The 15800-nt window shown below is 41.0% G+C and overlaps 1 protein-coding gene across 5 annotated transcripts in view; it reads left to right on the top strand.

Moving 5' to 3' along the window:
- Window positions 1-15800, top strand: part of EVI5 (ecotropic viral integration site 5) — a 70983-nt gene that overhangs the window by 23209 nt on the left and 31974 nt on the right. For 3 of the 5 annotated variants that reach the window (XM_081194007.1, XM_081194008.1, XM_081194009.1), the window contains 9 exons: window positions 1327-1401; window positions 3065-3190; window positions 3761-3904; window positions 4357-4446; window positions 4539-4636; window positions 6745-6805; window positions 8532-8585; window positions 12503-12535; window positions 13074-13220. In XM_081194007.1, coding sequence (XP_081050133.1) covers window positions 1327-1401; window positions 3065-3190; window positions 3761-3904; window positions 4357-4446; window positions 4539-4636; window positions 6745-6805; window positions 8532-8585; window positions 12503-12535; window positions 13074-13220 — 828 coding nt within the window. The remainder of the gene's footprint in view (window positions 1-1326; window positions 1402-3064; window positions 3191-3760; window positions 3905-4356; window positions 4447-4538; window positions 4637-6744; window positions 6806-8531; window positions 8586-12502; window positions 12536-13073; window positions 13221-15800) is intronic. The other 2 variants (XM_081194010.1, XM_081194011.1) reach the window with 2 other exon arrangements.

Genomic DNA, 15800 nt, shown 5'->3' with positions numbered 1-15800 from the left:
CTCGTCTTCCCCTGAATTGGCTCTGGAGGGTCTCTCTTCGGAGCAGATTTTAAGAGGCACATGGCAGGCTGCAGGGGGAGGAGATGAAGGGGAAGTTCCTTTCCATGTCTTGGCAGCCATTCTTGTGCATGAACACTATTGCATACGACCCTGTGCACATTGATCAAATTCGAACCATTTCTTTTGGCTACTTCTGCATTTACTGCTCAAGACAGGGGCAGTGATGCGGGGGCAGAGATGGAAAACCGTATCCAGCGACTTCTCTGAGTTTTGAAATGTTAGCAGGCAAGTCCCCACATGCTTCTGCAACAATAAGAGCTAAAAACATGCTTGAAAGGTAATAGGTAGCATCCTCGAGAAGCAGAATTTTGTGACCGCCACCATATTCTGTGCTCCTTTGGATATTGGAAGTGGTTTGCCTTGTAGTGTAAACCAGAGTGGTGTAATATTTGTAGAGTGCGGCACCAGAACCTGGGAGGGCAGCGTTCGAATCCCCCACTCAGCCATGAACCTCACTGGGTGAGCTTGGAGTCAGTCACCAACTCTCAGTCTATCCTACCTCACAGGTTTGTTGTGAAGATGAAATGGGGGAGGAGGAGAACCATGTATGTACCCCACTATTCTTTTTTGTGGCTTAGGGCCCTTGTATTTATGGGACCGCCTCTCCTGGTATGCCCCGCAGAGGACCTTAAGGTCCATGAATAATCATAGTTTAGAGGTCCTGGACCCTAAGGAAGTCAGATTATCCTCCACCAGGGCCAGGGCCTTCTCAGTGATGGCTCCAACCTGGTAGAGACCATGAGACCAGGGCCCTGCAGGATTTAATTTCCTTCCGCAGGGCCTGTAAGACAAAGCTATTCCTCCTGGCTTTCAATTTGAATTTAGCCTGATCTTTTATTCCCCTTCCTTCCCTCCCCCTCCCCTTTTTATGAAGATTACCCGCTCTGGGATCCCACAGCTAATTCTCCCCTGGTCTCCTCACTGGCCCAAATAGAACTAATTTAGCCAGCTAGCCCTGGTGATCATCTAATGTTTATTGGATGAATTTCCCCTCTAAATTGATTTTTGAATTCCAAATTTATTGTTATTCACGTTTTATACTGTATTTTATGCTGTTTTTGTTGCATCAATTAAGTGTTTTAAATTTGTTGTTAGCCACCCTGAGCCCAGTTTTCTGAACCAGGAAGGGCGGGGTATAAATAAAAATTTATTTATTACTTATATTTGGAAGAAAAGTTGGTATTTAAATGTGATGGGTTTTGGAAGCAGATGTGCTGTGATTTCTGCTGTTTGGAGTCTTACCAGTTTTAAAAAAACATTTTCTAGGCTTATTCATTAGTGGACCGCGAGGTTGGTTACTGCCAAGGAAGTGCTTTCATTGTTGGATTGCTTCTCATGCAGGTAAGTAAACCACACGGCTTCGCAAAACTATATATTACTTTGGAATTTTGCTTTGTCCAAAGCAGTATGGGATGATGATAAAGCGTAACACTGGATCCACGAACTGGGGCTCTTCTTGTGGGGTATCTTAACTGGTCTTTACCACAGACTTTGAATGCACATTGTTTTACTGTAACAGTTCAGAAAATTCTAAGCCCGGGCTTAATGTGAGTCAGGCTGGAGCCTTGCTTCTTGTTGATCTTCTGGTGGCTAGCCCCTAGAATGTAAATGTGTATTTGTTCCCTGCTTGTTAAAAGAGAAATGTTTGGCCACACGTAGCTTTCCCCCTGGCCCCAGGCACAATGACGTTCATTCTGCAGAGATGTGATAGAATATAGTAACAGAAAACCTGTTCTACGGGATAAAAATTCCTGGACAGACTTCCCCAGCATGGCTTTCATAACCCACTAACTCTCCTGGCTATTATTTTTATTATTATTTAATTTTAAAAACCCTACTGCAATGTTTAACATTGGCCAGAGGTTGCAAGTGTTTGAAGGCAATGACAACAGTCAGACAAGCAAATCTCCGTTTAATAAGCCAAGTTATGCCTGATCTTCTTTCGTGCAAATGCTTCATTCTTCCCTTCACACAAGACTCAGGACAAGCCAGGAAACTTAACTATGGCTTGCCTTTACATCTGAACTAGCAGCTAATGATTTCCACATCCGAGCTTGCTTGGAAGCCAACTTCAAGCCCCAATGGCATCCTGTTCTGCCTGTTTGGAAGCCATCGGCCATAGTGCCCTGGTTTAAATGCAACGATGAACTATGGTTAGCTTGCAGCTTCCTGACTTGTTCCCTCCCATGGAGAAGCAGGTGAAGCAGCTGTGTGCAGGAGCCAAAATCTTGTGCATGCTCATGAATCCGAAAATGGATAATCCAAATATGGCCAGTGCTTCCAAACCTGGGTGTGAGCTCGTAATGTAGGGAGTATCTACATTACACTGAGGTCCAGCGCCGAGGGCCTTCTAGCGGTTCCCTCATTGCGAGAAGCAAAGCTACAGGGAACCAGGCAGAGGGCCTTCTCGGTAGTGACGCCCACCCTGTGGAATGCCTTCCCATCAGATGTCAAAGCGATCAACAATTACCTGACATTCAAAAGACATCTTAAGGCAGCCCTCTTCAGGGAAGTTTTTAATGTGTGATTTTAGTGTATTTTTGGTTTCTGTGGAAGCCGCCCAGAGTGGCTGGGGAAACCCAGCCAGATGGGCGGGGTACAAATAAATAATAATAATAATAATAATAATAATAATAACAACAACAACAAAACAACAACAACAACAACAACAACAACAACAACAACAATAATAATAATAATAATAATAATTTATCTGCAATGCTTTTTCCATGTAACCACAACTGCCACAGTGAGACTACCAAGCCACGAGGACTTGAGAAACAGCAGTTCTCTTTTCACTTGTTCAGATACTGCAATAAAAAAGAGCTACAGATGAAAATTGGTTGTGAAGGGCTAGGAAACATCATTTCTCCCCCCCCCCCGCCCCCCGGATGTATACCTGTATGATTCCTGTAGCCACGTGGTATTGGAAACTTTGGGGGCTTTTTTAGGGTGACTATGACAACGAGTAATGAGCTCCTGACTTGGTTCTCCTTCGAAACAGATGCCCGAGGAGGAAGCGTTTTGCGTGTTCGTTAAATTAATGCAAGATTACCGACTTCGAGAACTCTTCAAGCCAAGTATGGCTGAGCTTGGCCTTTGTATGTATCAGTTTGAATGGATGATACAGGTATATATAGATATATATGATATCGTTTACCAGATGCATGCTTTGTAGTTCATTTATTTTTGTTTTTAAAATTGCAGATATTTCCCACTTTCTCAGCAGTGGGTTAGGAGAACTGGGTGGCAGAGAGGTGGAAGGCCGTAAATTAAAAGCACTTCCGAAAGGAATGGTGTGCAGAGAATTGGCCAGAGTTCAGGAAGTGGAGAGCAGCGCTTCAGTCTATAAACCCTGCTGAACTAAGAAAGTTGAACAGCTTTGTCTCCAGTATTTTGTTCACACTCCCTTGTTATCCCTATTTTAATACTCTCAGTAAGAGAGAACATCAGTGCTTCATAACCATTAGATGGGTATTGATGCTTTCACACAGCAAAATGCAGAGCAATTCAGTCTGAGGTAAATTACAGTGAACTCTAATCAGTGTGTGGCCTTCAGATGATATAAATCATATTCTTGAAAGAGAGAGACCACCATTTCAAAGTGTAGTCCTTTAAATATATAGATAGATAGATGCTTATTTTATGATTTATGAAAGTCTTAACTAAAAAACCCCAACAACTGTAAATTTTCTTTCAGGAGCAACTGCCAGAGCTGCATGTACATTTTCAAGCTCAGAGTTTTCATACCTCTATGTATGCCTCGTCATGGTTCTTAACTATTTTTCTTACATCTTTCCCATTACCAATTGCAACAAGAATATTTGATATCTTTATGTCTGAGGTAAGCTATTGTCTAATGCCTGTTGTCACAATCAAAACACTGTATCTCCCAAGGCAACTCTTTCTGATGTAGACTGTGGTTGTTAGTTGGGTTCAAGGGTGCCAACTTGAATAAAATATTATAGGGGTCCAGGTAAGGGCCGCCCCCACATAATTGATCACATGACACAACACATGCACACCATTTGAATGACAATGCCCATCAATTTTGGGGGGGCGGTCCCCTTAAATATTTTACTGGGGGGTGGAAAGAACCTCGGTCCCTAGCAGTTGGCCCTATGCTTGGGTTAAACTTGACATTATGTGTCAATCTAAGAAGAGCTTCATTTGTTTTAAGTGCGGCGCTGAAATCTGTCCATATTAATTTTGTCAGTATTCAGCTAAATGGGAAAATATATTTATATTAGATATCAGAAATGCTTACCTGAAATAAAACACATACTTTATTCCTAGGGTTTGGAGATAGTGTTTCGAGTTGGCTTAGCACTACTCCAAATGAATCAAGCAGAATTGATGCAGCTCGACATGGAAGGGATGTTACAAGTAAGCTAAATGTGACGTCGACATATCAAATTGCTGGAATGTTTGCGTATAATGTTGGTATTAATTACCGTGACGGTGTGCTTTGTTTTTAGCACTTTCAGAAGGTCGTTCCGCGTCAGTTTGATGGTGGGCCAGATAAATTAATCCAAGCAGCTTACCAGGTCAAATACAATGCAAAAAAGATGAAAAAGTAGGTAGTACGTTTTGCATAAAATAGCATCTGTGCTCTAAAACAGTTGCTGGGTTTTGAATTGCTTTAAAATCTTCTTAATGTGCTTCCATTTAAGAGTCTCGGCAGTTTCTTTGCCAATGATACTAACTAGAGTACTGTGTATCACACTCGGGGGGGGGGGGGGAATACATCAGCCACCTTGGCCTATGTTACTATGTTATCATACCTCATGTTACAGACACTTCAGGTTTCGTGTTATTGGGTTGTGGACCGCGGGAAACCCAGAAGTACCGTAAGGGGTTACTTCTAGGTTTCACTGCTCGCGCATGCGCAGAAGCGCCAAATTGCGCCTGCGCAGATGCGGCGCTTCAGGATGTGAACACTGCGGGTTGCGGACGTGCCTCTGTCATGGATTACGTCCGCACCCCGAGGTTCCACTGCATGCAAAAGCATTGTTAGCAAAGTAACTTTATCCAGATCAACTGAAAATCACAAAATGGCAAACTAGTTATTGAGCTTCAGAAATTCTTCAGGCAAAACAGACAAGTGTGCCACTGAAAAAGAGCTTGATGGAGATTTGTGTATCAAAAGCTACTGTTTAGGACCTGATGGGCAAAAATAAAATTAATATCTGTTTTTGGATAGTATCTATTCCTGTTGTTGCATTCATGGAAACCTTTGAGCCGAGTGGAAGCTTCTGTTTTTGCCTGTGCCCTTCTTCCCCTCTCAGCTCTTTAATTCATATAAGTCTCCACTGGATCAAAGAATCTCCGGGGAACTAAAGGGGTCCCATTAGATATAAAGTCTTAACTTCCTTTCTTTTAAGAAAAACAATCTTAGCAGATCTACTGCTAAGGCCCTTTTTTGTTTTGTTTAGAAATCAATCTTAGCACACTGCACTTTAGCTATGGGCTTTTGAAATGGGCTTCACAATTCCCATTTATAATTGCTTATTGAAAGCAGTACAACTTGGTGTATGTTTTCTGTTGAGTTCTAAATGAGGCCTCAATTGCTGAAGCATGGGCACTTAATTCATGTATCGACAATTTCACGCAACAGTTTTCCTACAAGTGGATAGCTCAGTTGGTTAGAGCGTGGTGCTCATAATGCCAGGGTTGCAGGTACTATCCCCGTATGGGACAGCTGCATATTCCTGCATTAGAAGGTCGGCGGTTCGAATCCCCATGACGGGGTGAGCTCCCATTGCTCGGTCCCAGCTCCTGCTAACCTAGCAGTCTGAAAGCACACAAAAAATGCAAGTAGATAAATAGGTACCGCTCCGGTGGGAAGGTAAACGACGTTTCCATGTGCTGCTCTGGTTTTGCCAGAAGCGGCTTAGTCATGCTGGCCACATGACCCGGAAAAACTGTCTGCGGACAAATGCCAGCTCCCTTGGCCAGTAAAGCGAGATGAGCGCCGCAACCCCAGAGTTGTCTGCGACTAAACTGTCAGGGGTCCTTTCCCTTTTAAGGATATAGATAGGAAGAAGAGGTTTACCTTGTTGTGTGCAGATTTCACAAGTTTTCTTTTTGCCAAGCACATGCTGGCAGGTATTGCTTTCCAGCAAGTAAACTTACAGCAAAATAGGCACTTGTGTGAACTACTCCATGGTGATGTTTTGTGTGGTTTTCTTTTTCTACTTCACTATGTGTGTTAAAACAAAACCTCATGTACCTTAAGACCATAGACATGGTGAAAAGAATGACAAAGAATCGTGCCTTTTTAATGGACTTACAGTTTCAGGGTAAAGGAGAGGAAAATCAGGTTAAGTGAATGTAAAACAAAAGCTTTGGTGGGAGTCAAGCAGAGGAATATTGACAGACAATCTGCACATTACTTATTCTGTTCAGCACATGCACACAATACAGTCATACCTCGGGTTGAATGTGCTTCAGGTTGAGCATTTTCAAGTTACGCTCCGCGGCAACCGGAGGTAACAGAGCGTGTTACTTCTGGGTTTCGCTGCTCGCGCATGCGCAGAAGCGGCAAAACACGACCTGCGCACATGCAGACGCACAGTCGCATCTTACGTTCTATTCAGGCTGCGAACGGGGCTCCGGAATGGATCCCGTTCGCATCCCGAGGTACCACTGTACTAAAAAAAAGTCTTAATTTTTTTTCTTCAGGTTAGAAAAAGAATATACCACTATAAAAACAAAAGAAATGGAAGAGCAAGTTGAAATTAAAGTAAGTGGCATTTTGTGCGAGAGTGTTGTAACTAATGTGGATATTTTCAATCCTTACCTGGGCAGCAGGGACTATATGCATGCTGTCCTGAGGTTCTTGGAAGAAAGGCAGGATACGAAGGTAATGAATAAATAACAAGTCTTTTGTGGAGGCAAGTGCCATATTAACTTTCCATAGTGCATCCTCATTTATTATGGAAAGCTAATATAGTACCTGTAACTTTCCACTTTTCAAAGGTACATTTAAAACAAAGCTGCAGTGAAAGATGTGTGGGCTGGGATATGATCGTTTTGTGGAGGAATATGTAAGAAAATAAAACACTTATGTGGCAGGCTCCCTCAGTAAAGATGCGAGCGAGGGAATGTGGCTGGGTTTGGGGTGCTTTCAAAGTTAGACACTCCCTGGGAGTAACGCTTGAGAGGTCTGAGCTTCTCTGTACGTTGCAGGGTTTGCTAATATTGATGATGTGAAAAGAAAACCCGTGACCATTTATCCCTCAAAGTAAGGATCGGAAGCAAAACTGGAATTTTACTTAAACACACTCAATGAGGATTAAAGCCTAATGGTGACCCTGATAAGGCACAGAGCTTTTGTTCCAGTCAGAAATGCTTTACAGAAATAACTGAGAACTTTACTTAAAACTTCCACTTTAGAACTGTTTCTAATTAAACAGATTCTGCCTTGAATGGCTGTTTGTCCTGCCTGTAAGAACTCTTCCAGCCCACTTCTAGGATCCTTTCCTTCCCCTCAGGGAAATACCCGTGAGTTGCCCTGCCTAGCAAAGCCCTGTCCACCCATCCCAAGTCCTTTCCAAGCACTATCTCACAGTTTTAACTGTCAGCTTCTCTCTTTTAACTCTCTGTTCTCTCCTGACTGGTTGACACTCCACCCTGCTGTTTGCAGCAGCGTCACCCAAAGTGACCGTCAGACCTTAAACTTAGCGTATTTTTTGCTCTATAAGACTCACTTTTTCCCTCCTAAAAAGTAAGGGGAAATGTGTGTGTGTCTTATGGAGCAAATGCAGGCTGCGCAGCTATCCCAGAAGCCAGAACAGCAAGAGGAATTGTTGCTTTCACTGCGCAGCGATCCCTCTTGCTGTTCTGGCTTCTGAGATTCAGAATATTTTTTTTCTTGTTTTCCTCCTCCAAAAACTAGGTGCGTCTTTTGGTTTGATGCGTCTTATAAAGCAAAAAATACAGTATTTTTCTCAAGGGTTCCACGTTCCATTCCAGCAAGGTTTCTTTTTTTTCTTCCTTTTTTTTAAAAGAAGCTATCTGCGTTGTGATAGCAAGCAATTTAGTAACACTGATAATTTCAGAAGGCCTTCTACTGATCTGAATTAATAGGCGGCATCCACAGTCTTGCTTTCAAGGAAATGTGGTCAGGATTTAGCTGGGCATTGGGCTGTATAACTTATACTTGTTCAACTGACCTTCCAATATAACAACATTCATAGAAGCATGACTTCGCCACAAGTGTGTGGAATCAGTACTCTAAAGTAGAGGCACCATGCATATAAGGTGATCATTGGGACTTCTCAATTTAAATTGCCCATCTGCTTTGAAATTCTTATAAGGGAATAATTAGGGGAGAAATCTAGGCTGTTTCCATGTAATGTTTACCAGGTGATATTGTATCTTGTAACTTCAGTGGGCCTTGAAGGTTACTAGATTTTTCCTCTCTCCTCACTGCATTTAGGTCTCAGTTAATTTTGCTTGCTTTTCAGAGATTACAGACAGAAAACAGACTTTTAAAACAGCGCATTGAAACACTAGAAAAAGTAAGTCTTCTAGTCGCCATTATCCTGTATTCGATGACAAATTTTACAATACCGGTGCAGTTCTGAATAGCTGTACTAATATGAATAGCATGGCAAGCACAACACTGCTAATGTCTGCTTTATAGCAGTGTCATGATGCTTCTTCATAATTAGACAATTTAGGATTCTAAATTATGAGCACTTGCTTTCCGTACAACCGTAACTAAAGAAGTGAATTCAACAAAGCGTTCTGTGCCTCCTTAATAATTAACGGTTTTATTGAAGAACAAGGCATTGGGTTTATGAAAAGTCAGACAATGAAACTGAAAGATGTATGTCATGAATTTTGGATGGAAGATCAGTGTCCTTGGACAATCTCCTTGTTGGAAGGAAGCTGGGACAAAGTTTTGCGCCAACGTTATTTTGGTTCTTTGCATCACCAAATGCACTGAAACATTAAACCAGGTGTCTGAAATGATTTCACACTTTGCATAACCACCATATAGAATATATTCAGAAACCGAAAGCAAGTTTCTATTTATTTGTTTTTGTTCAGCACACCATAGAAACCACAACACATATACAGCTTTGACTTGCAGTCTTCTTCCTTAATTCAGTGGCATTCTGTTCAAGTTCAATCCCTGGACCGAATAGTACGATGAAGTTGAGCGAGCTCATTCTTAATTTAGGTTAAAGCAGATATCTGTAGCAAAGTGTGGTAGATAAGGGAAGGCTCTTAGTTTGGATTATGATTTTTGTTCCCAAGCAGGTTGAGAGCAGAACACCCATCTTTCTTACTTTTTTCACCAAAGAACTGTGGAAAATAAGGGCTTCTCACTGTTTCTATTCTGCCTCATCTCAAACTGTACCTGGAAACATTTTCTTCCTTCTGGCAGTTCCCTCGCTACGAGAAGCCAAGTTACAGGGAACCAGGCAGAGGGCCTTCTCAGTCGTGGCACCCGCCCTGTGGAACACCCTCCCACCAGATGTCAAAGAGAAAAATAACTACCAAACTTTTAGAAGACATCTGAAGGCAGCCCTATTTAGGGAAGCTTTTAATGCTTAATAGGTTATTGAATTTTAGTGTTTTGTTGGAAGCCAGCCATATGGGCGGGGTAGAAATAAATAAATAATAGTAATACTTCTTCTTCTTATTATTATTATTCTCCTTCTTATCTTAAAGCCATTAGAGCTTCCTTCTTCTTATTCCAAGCATGTGGACACTACTGATCATTTGATGACTAGGGGGAAACAGAACTGCAGGGTGCCAGAATCAGACAAACTAGTGATAGACAAAACAGTCATCCCTTGGGTTGTTGAATGGTGGTGCTCAAACACTTCTTGAAACAGGAGAGTTGAGCATTTTATATTGTCATTTTTTTTCTGAATAACTGAGACGGGTGTAATAATATGAACAGTTTATAAAGCGCCAAGGAATGTATGCTTTCATTATTATTTTTTTAAAAAATCCCAAGTGTTCCATTTAGTATAGGCAATCTGTTAATTTGAGTAGTTGCAGAGGCAGCGTTTGAAGCAAAAAACTGAACTGTGTTTGTACCTAGCTGTGTTGTGGGCGGGTGTTTTGGACGCCTTGGAAGAACTTCAGCTCCATTCTTTCAGCCTCTTGAAAATATTCGAGTATATTTGTGGCACTGGTGGGAAAACAGTCTTAGGAAGTCATCCTCTCCTGAGGATCTGTTCTTTACATGTCACATTGGCCTTGACTAGACAATGGGGTAGCAAGACTGAGGCAGCATGTTTGTCCTCTAAGATGATCCTCTCATTCAGTGTTGCTGCTTTTTTTTAGTCCCACTACCATGGTAATACTTTGATCACTCAGTTCTTTCAATGGGCAAGGGCAGTTGGAGGAATAGGAGATCCCATTATCTTTATTTTCTTTTCGTTTTGCCTTAGTGATAGGGACGCGGTTCTCTAAAAAGAGGAGGTTTCTGTAACATTGTCCTGTTATAGTCTGAGCAAGGTTGTGATGTGTTTTTCTTTATTGTTCTGAATTCCAAGACAGTACAGAGTTGTTCTCCAACAAAATCCACATTGATTACCTTTCCAGTGCCCAGGAAACGATGGCATCCAAACAGTGCAGGTGATGGAAATGTCTAGTCCAGATCTAACCCAGTCCTTCCAAAGGTTCTATAGACTGTTTTCCAGTCTGTTGCAATTGCCCTTAGCACCTAGAGACCCTGACAGCCTGACAGCCGCCTTCTTGCCAATGTGTCAACCTTACAAGACTTTAAGCTTGCTGTAGCACAACATATAAGCTTCTGGAGACTGATACTCGTTTGTTAACCATTGTGAGAGTGGCTGGCTATCCTTTTGGTAGAAGGCAAGCTTTCCTTGATCTCTAATACAGGTGCTTCTTCTTCAAGCATTGGGGCAACTCTGAAAGGGCAGGTTTCGTGTTTTTCTACACCCAAATCACTTTCTCATGGTTTTTCTTTGTCATATGAAAATTTCCTTCTGCCCAGTAATCTTATGATATTGTGGCCTTTCCCCTTGGCTCTAGAATACTTGTTCCCATTAATTGGACTAAAGAATACGATGTCTATCTCTAGTAGATATTGGATAGGAATAGATTGGATTCCTGTTTCTGGTATTTTTTTCTAGGCCTTCAAGCCTTTTACAGCTATAGCTTCCTAGTTTTTGAAATTATAGTTGGCAGAAGTCTTCATTTGTGACTTAAAAGAGGAGTTCTCCCTGTGTGGGGAGTGAGGTTTGGTCTTTTCCCATAAGCGTGGAAAGTGAACTTTTTCCAATGTGCATTCCTGGTTCCAAGGGGAACAGAACGGCCATTACTGTCATAAAACAAAAGCAGGAAAGCAAGATGGAAATTCTGTTCTTAAACAAATCTCACTTCAGAGAACAATTGTGGGTTCAGCTTGAAGATAGTTTCCACCTAATTTATGCCAATTACAGTGGTGCCTCGCAAGACGAAATTAATTCGTTCCGCGAGTCTTTTCGTCTTGCGATGTTTTTCGTCTTGCGAAGCACGGTCTGTCGCAACTGCGCTTCTTCAAGCGGCTTTAAGAAAAAAGCGAACAAACTCGCAAGACGTTTTCGTCTTGCGAAGCAAGCCCATAGGGAAAATCGTCTAGCGAAGCAACACAAAAACCGAAAAACCCTTTCGTCTAGCGAGTTATTCGTCTTGCGGGGCACCACTGTAATACAGTTCTACTTCGACTGATACAGCTTCATTTGGCTCTTTGATGCAGCAATTTTCATGTGGATGTGTTAACAGTTTCTGCCCTCTCTGTGAATTTATAAGTGCATTAAGGGAGGTGTAAACTAACTGATGCGTATGGGTTAAATTGTACCTTTCCAGGTTGAAAGCTGCCTGGATTGTTAGATGCTGTGAAGATTCTAGTTTGCTGCAAAATCAGAGCAAGGGAAGATTAAACTGTAATAGCGTTAGTGATAAGAGTTGTCCAAAATCAGATCAGATATACTTTGCATATATTCGCTGTTCTTCGTGCCTGACACTTTGCATCACTAGACTCCTGCCTTTTAAATACTGCTGTTGTACAAATGGCTCTGCCCCTTCACTAGCTGAACTTTGAAAAGTGCTCAAATTATACCTCCTTTCACTTCTCATAGCTTGATCAAGAGCTCTACATGAATTTGCATATAATGCTTGCTCCATTCAATAAACTGCCAACTGAAAGTTAGACAGCTTACCCTCTTTAAACGAATATTGTTAAATTTGAAGCTCGGTGTTATTTTTCTGAATTAAGTCTTCTGCCTGTGCTCCTGAGATTTGGCTGTTAAACTGTACCACCTTTAATGGGTGAAAAAAAATGAATATTTGGGAGTTCATTGCATATGGAAAGTTGGTAGAATTTGGGCATAATTCTCCACCATTGATTTTGTCACTTGGTTTTCCTTTTTTTCTCTTACTCCTATCTGATTTTTTTCCCTTTTTGTAGGAAAGTGCTTCCTTGGCAGATAGATTGATACAGGTATATACTTCTTTAGTATCTCACTCTTTCCGATTCTAAAAAAAAACAACAGCTTTCTGTTTTTAATGCATGCATTAATAACTACATGCATTTTTACGACTGAATATCTACCCTAGTAAATGTAAACAACTGTAATTTAGCAGCTCTGTGTTAGAATAATATTTAGGCGTATCTCTGCACGCTCATTCTAATGGCGCCTGAAATTCTGAGTAATTGCTGGGCTCTAATTCTGTTTCAGCACTAATTCTGTAGACCAGCTACAAAACCTCTAACTGATGTGCATGCACAATGGAGTAATATATGCATGAACAGAGTTCTGCTGAATGCAAATACACAATTGACCTTGCTGGCGGATACTAAAAGCGTTTAATGCGATGCAGTGCTAAACTGCCTTTACTTCGCTAAATTGATGTACTGGCTGTAACAGTTCTGTGATGATTTGCAAGATTTTAACCATATGGCAGAATAAATATGTAAAACTCTCGGTCTTCCCTGGATCGGTCCTCCAATTGCTTTAAAAAGAAAATTGTGTCCTAAGGGACAAGTGACAAGGGCCCTGGAGGCTGAGGAAAACTACCTCATAAAACGGGAGCTGGCCACCATCAAACAGCAGAGTAATGAGGCCATTACTAAACTGGAGCAAGCTGAAAATACCATCAGGGAGCTCCAGCAACAGCAACAAGGGGTAAGGTACCTGATAGTAACCTAATCTCTTATCTTTCTCATTCACTTCTGGTTATTTCTGTTGGACATGGCATGATCTCTGTTCTGTTCCTCTTAAATATATTGCTTTCTGTGATATATGCATGGATAAAAATTAAGCGAAAACGAATTAGCCTGTTTTTAATAATTAGATTAAGGGGTTCCTAACCCTCCGGAGGTTGTTAGACTCCCAACTCGTATCACTAGCAACCAATATAGCCATAGAGATGATGGGAACTGAGAGTCTTGGTGATGCATAAGGAACTTGAACAGAGGACACAGTTCAATGCAAAACAGGGCTCAGTTGGGTTGGAATAACCAAACCTTAAATCTGCTTAAAGGTGGATTCCTCCTCTATCCTTAGCCTGAGCTTGACGGCAGGCCTTTAGGTTGATCATCCTTAGCACAGTTTTCAAAATTTTAGGGCACCACCTAGTGGGAAAAAAGAGAAATTAAATTTGACCACTTAGGCAGTAAGGCGATTGAACTTTGTGTGACTGACAGGTGAATGTGCTTAAGATGATGCTGCACAACCAATAATTTGATATTTTTATTTATTTATTTTAAATACATACCTGTGGTTTCAATCTCATACTTTAAAATACTGAGATAATGTCAGTATGATTGTTTCCTTGGGTAAAACATGTGCTCTCAATTCGCCTGGCCGTTGTTTAAGAAAATATTGTGTGTGTGTGTGTGTGTGTGTGTGTGTGACTTCATTACTGGAAGAAAAGTAATTAATTATGATAACATAAATGTTCCTTTCTAGCCTGCCCTGAATAATAAACTTTATGTGAAAGATCATTGATCTTCGTAGCTCTTAATTTTGTTCCATAATTTGTTTCTCACAAGTAATATTATTGGAACCCAACCAAAACTCGAAACTGCCTACTTTGTTCTTTAGCTTTCTCGTAATCAATAGATATGTATGGAATAATCCCAAATTTTATTTATGTGTTGAATATACGTCTTGTAATGAAATGTGGAACTAAAAACGACATTTTCATAGGTATTAAAATATACATGTAAATGAATACATCTGATGGGGGACAGGGGAAGGAATAGAAATATAGCTAGTCTGAATAATTGATTTGGATTACTATAGTGTTGTGTTACTATTGTGTTGGAGACTGTTGCACAAGTGTAAAGACAGAGGCTGTATTCTTGGGGAATCTAAGGGGAGATTATTATACTCACCAAATTTCTAGGCTTTGTGTTTCTTTTCCCATTCTTGGTGGATGATTGTTACCATGAAATAATTTTGAATTGCTTGGTATTTGAAATATTGGGGTTGCAGCTCCTTAGTTATCTATGAATCAAATGCAGATGGCCTTGGATAAGTCACTGTCTCAAAGTGATTGGGAGAATAAGGAGCTTAAAAAGCAATTCTTACATACAGTGTGGATTGAGGTATAAAACAAAGAACAAGAAGAAGGGCCAGCATAGCTTTTTAAAAACAGCAACACAACAACACTGAGATTCTGAAAAAGCCCAATTTTTGGAACCCTTCCCACTCTTATCGCACACTTCTCTAAAAGCAGGCTCATTAAGCTTAGTTTCCAATGAACTGACTCTCAGACCTTCTTTCACTTGGGAGTGTATGCCACTGAAATTTCATTTAAATGGAGATTCAAGGTAAGAATTGTTATCTACTTAGGTGGCACTGCGATCTCCGCCTCCACCCCTGAAGCTCTATGAAATATTTTCTCTTTTGGAATGAGTGAAAAGCTTTTTGATATGAGACTTTATTCACTCAAAATGAATCGTAGGAACTTTTGTTTTCAAATGTAAGGCACTCCCCACAGCTTTAGAGAATGGTAAATCCTGGGTACATTGTAGAAACGCAGGTCACTCAGCTCTAATATGCATTTCTACATGCAGAGAGTGTTGCTGTTTTCACGAGAAAAACAGACAGGACCTTTTGTTTTCTTACGATTTGCTGCTTAGAAGCGTGTCTGCTGCACCTCCCCGTACCTTTTGCTTGTACAAAAGAAACCTCACTCTGAAATCCTGTGCACCAGAATTGGAAAACCTCCAAATGTTGTCCTCCCATCAGCGCTAGCCAGCATCGGGGGGGGGGGGGGGGAAATGGGCCTTACTCCAAGTAGGCAGGTATAGAATTGCAGTGTCAAAGTTAGTATATTTTTGATGCTGCTGTCTATACTTACCTGGGCCTAAGTGCCACTAACCGAAAGTAGGGTCTTCTGAGCAAACATCCTTAGAATTTGTCTGTAAACATAAATCAACGAAACACGATTCTATATGCTAAGTTGTGGACGGTAGTTTTTTGTTTAAGCAGTAAGTTTTAGTTTGCCAAAATAAGCTTTGCATATTTAAACACATTATTTCTCTCCTCCCTGCCCTACGGGGAAAACCAGGAAGAAAATACTTACCCCCATGACTTACATGCCTTTGCTTTTCATACATCTTTCCACTAACCTATAGTGTAAAAAACAATGTGCTATTATACTATTAAATTGTTCTATGCATAACCCTTTGGGATTCTGTCATTAAACTCTCTGGTTTATTGGCTGCGATTTGCAGGAAATGGTGACATCTTGAA

This window comes from Podarcis bocagei (genome assembly GCF_964188305.1).
Source record: "Podarcis bocagei genome assembly, chromosome: 5".
Taxonomy (NCBI): domain Eukaryota; kingdom Metazoa; phylum Chordata; class Lepidosauria; order Squamata; family Lacertidae; genus Podarcis; species Podarcis bocagei.
Note: the sequence above shows the minus strand (reverse complement) of the source record. Positions and strands in the feature narration are given on the sequence as shown.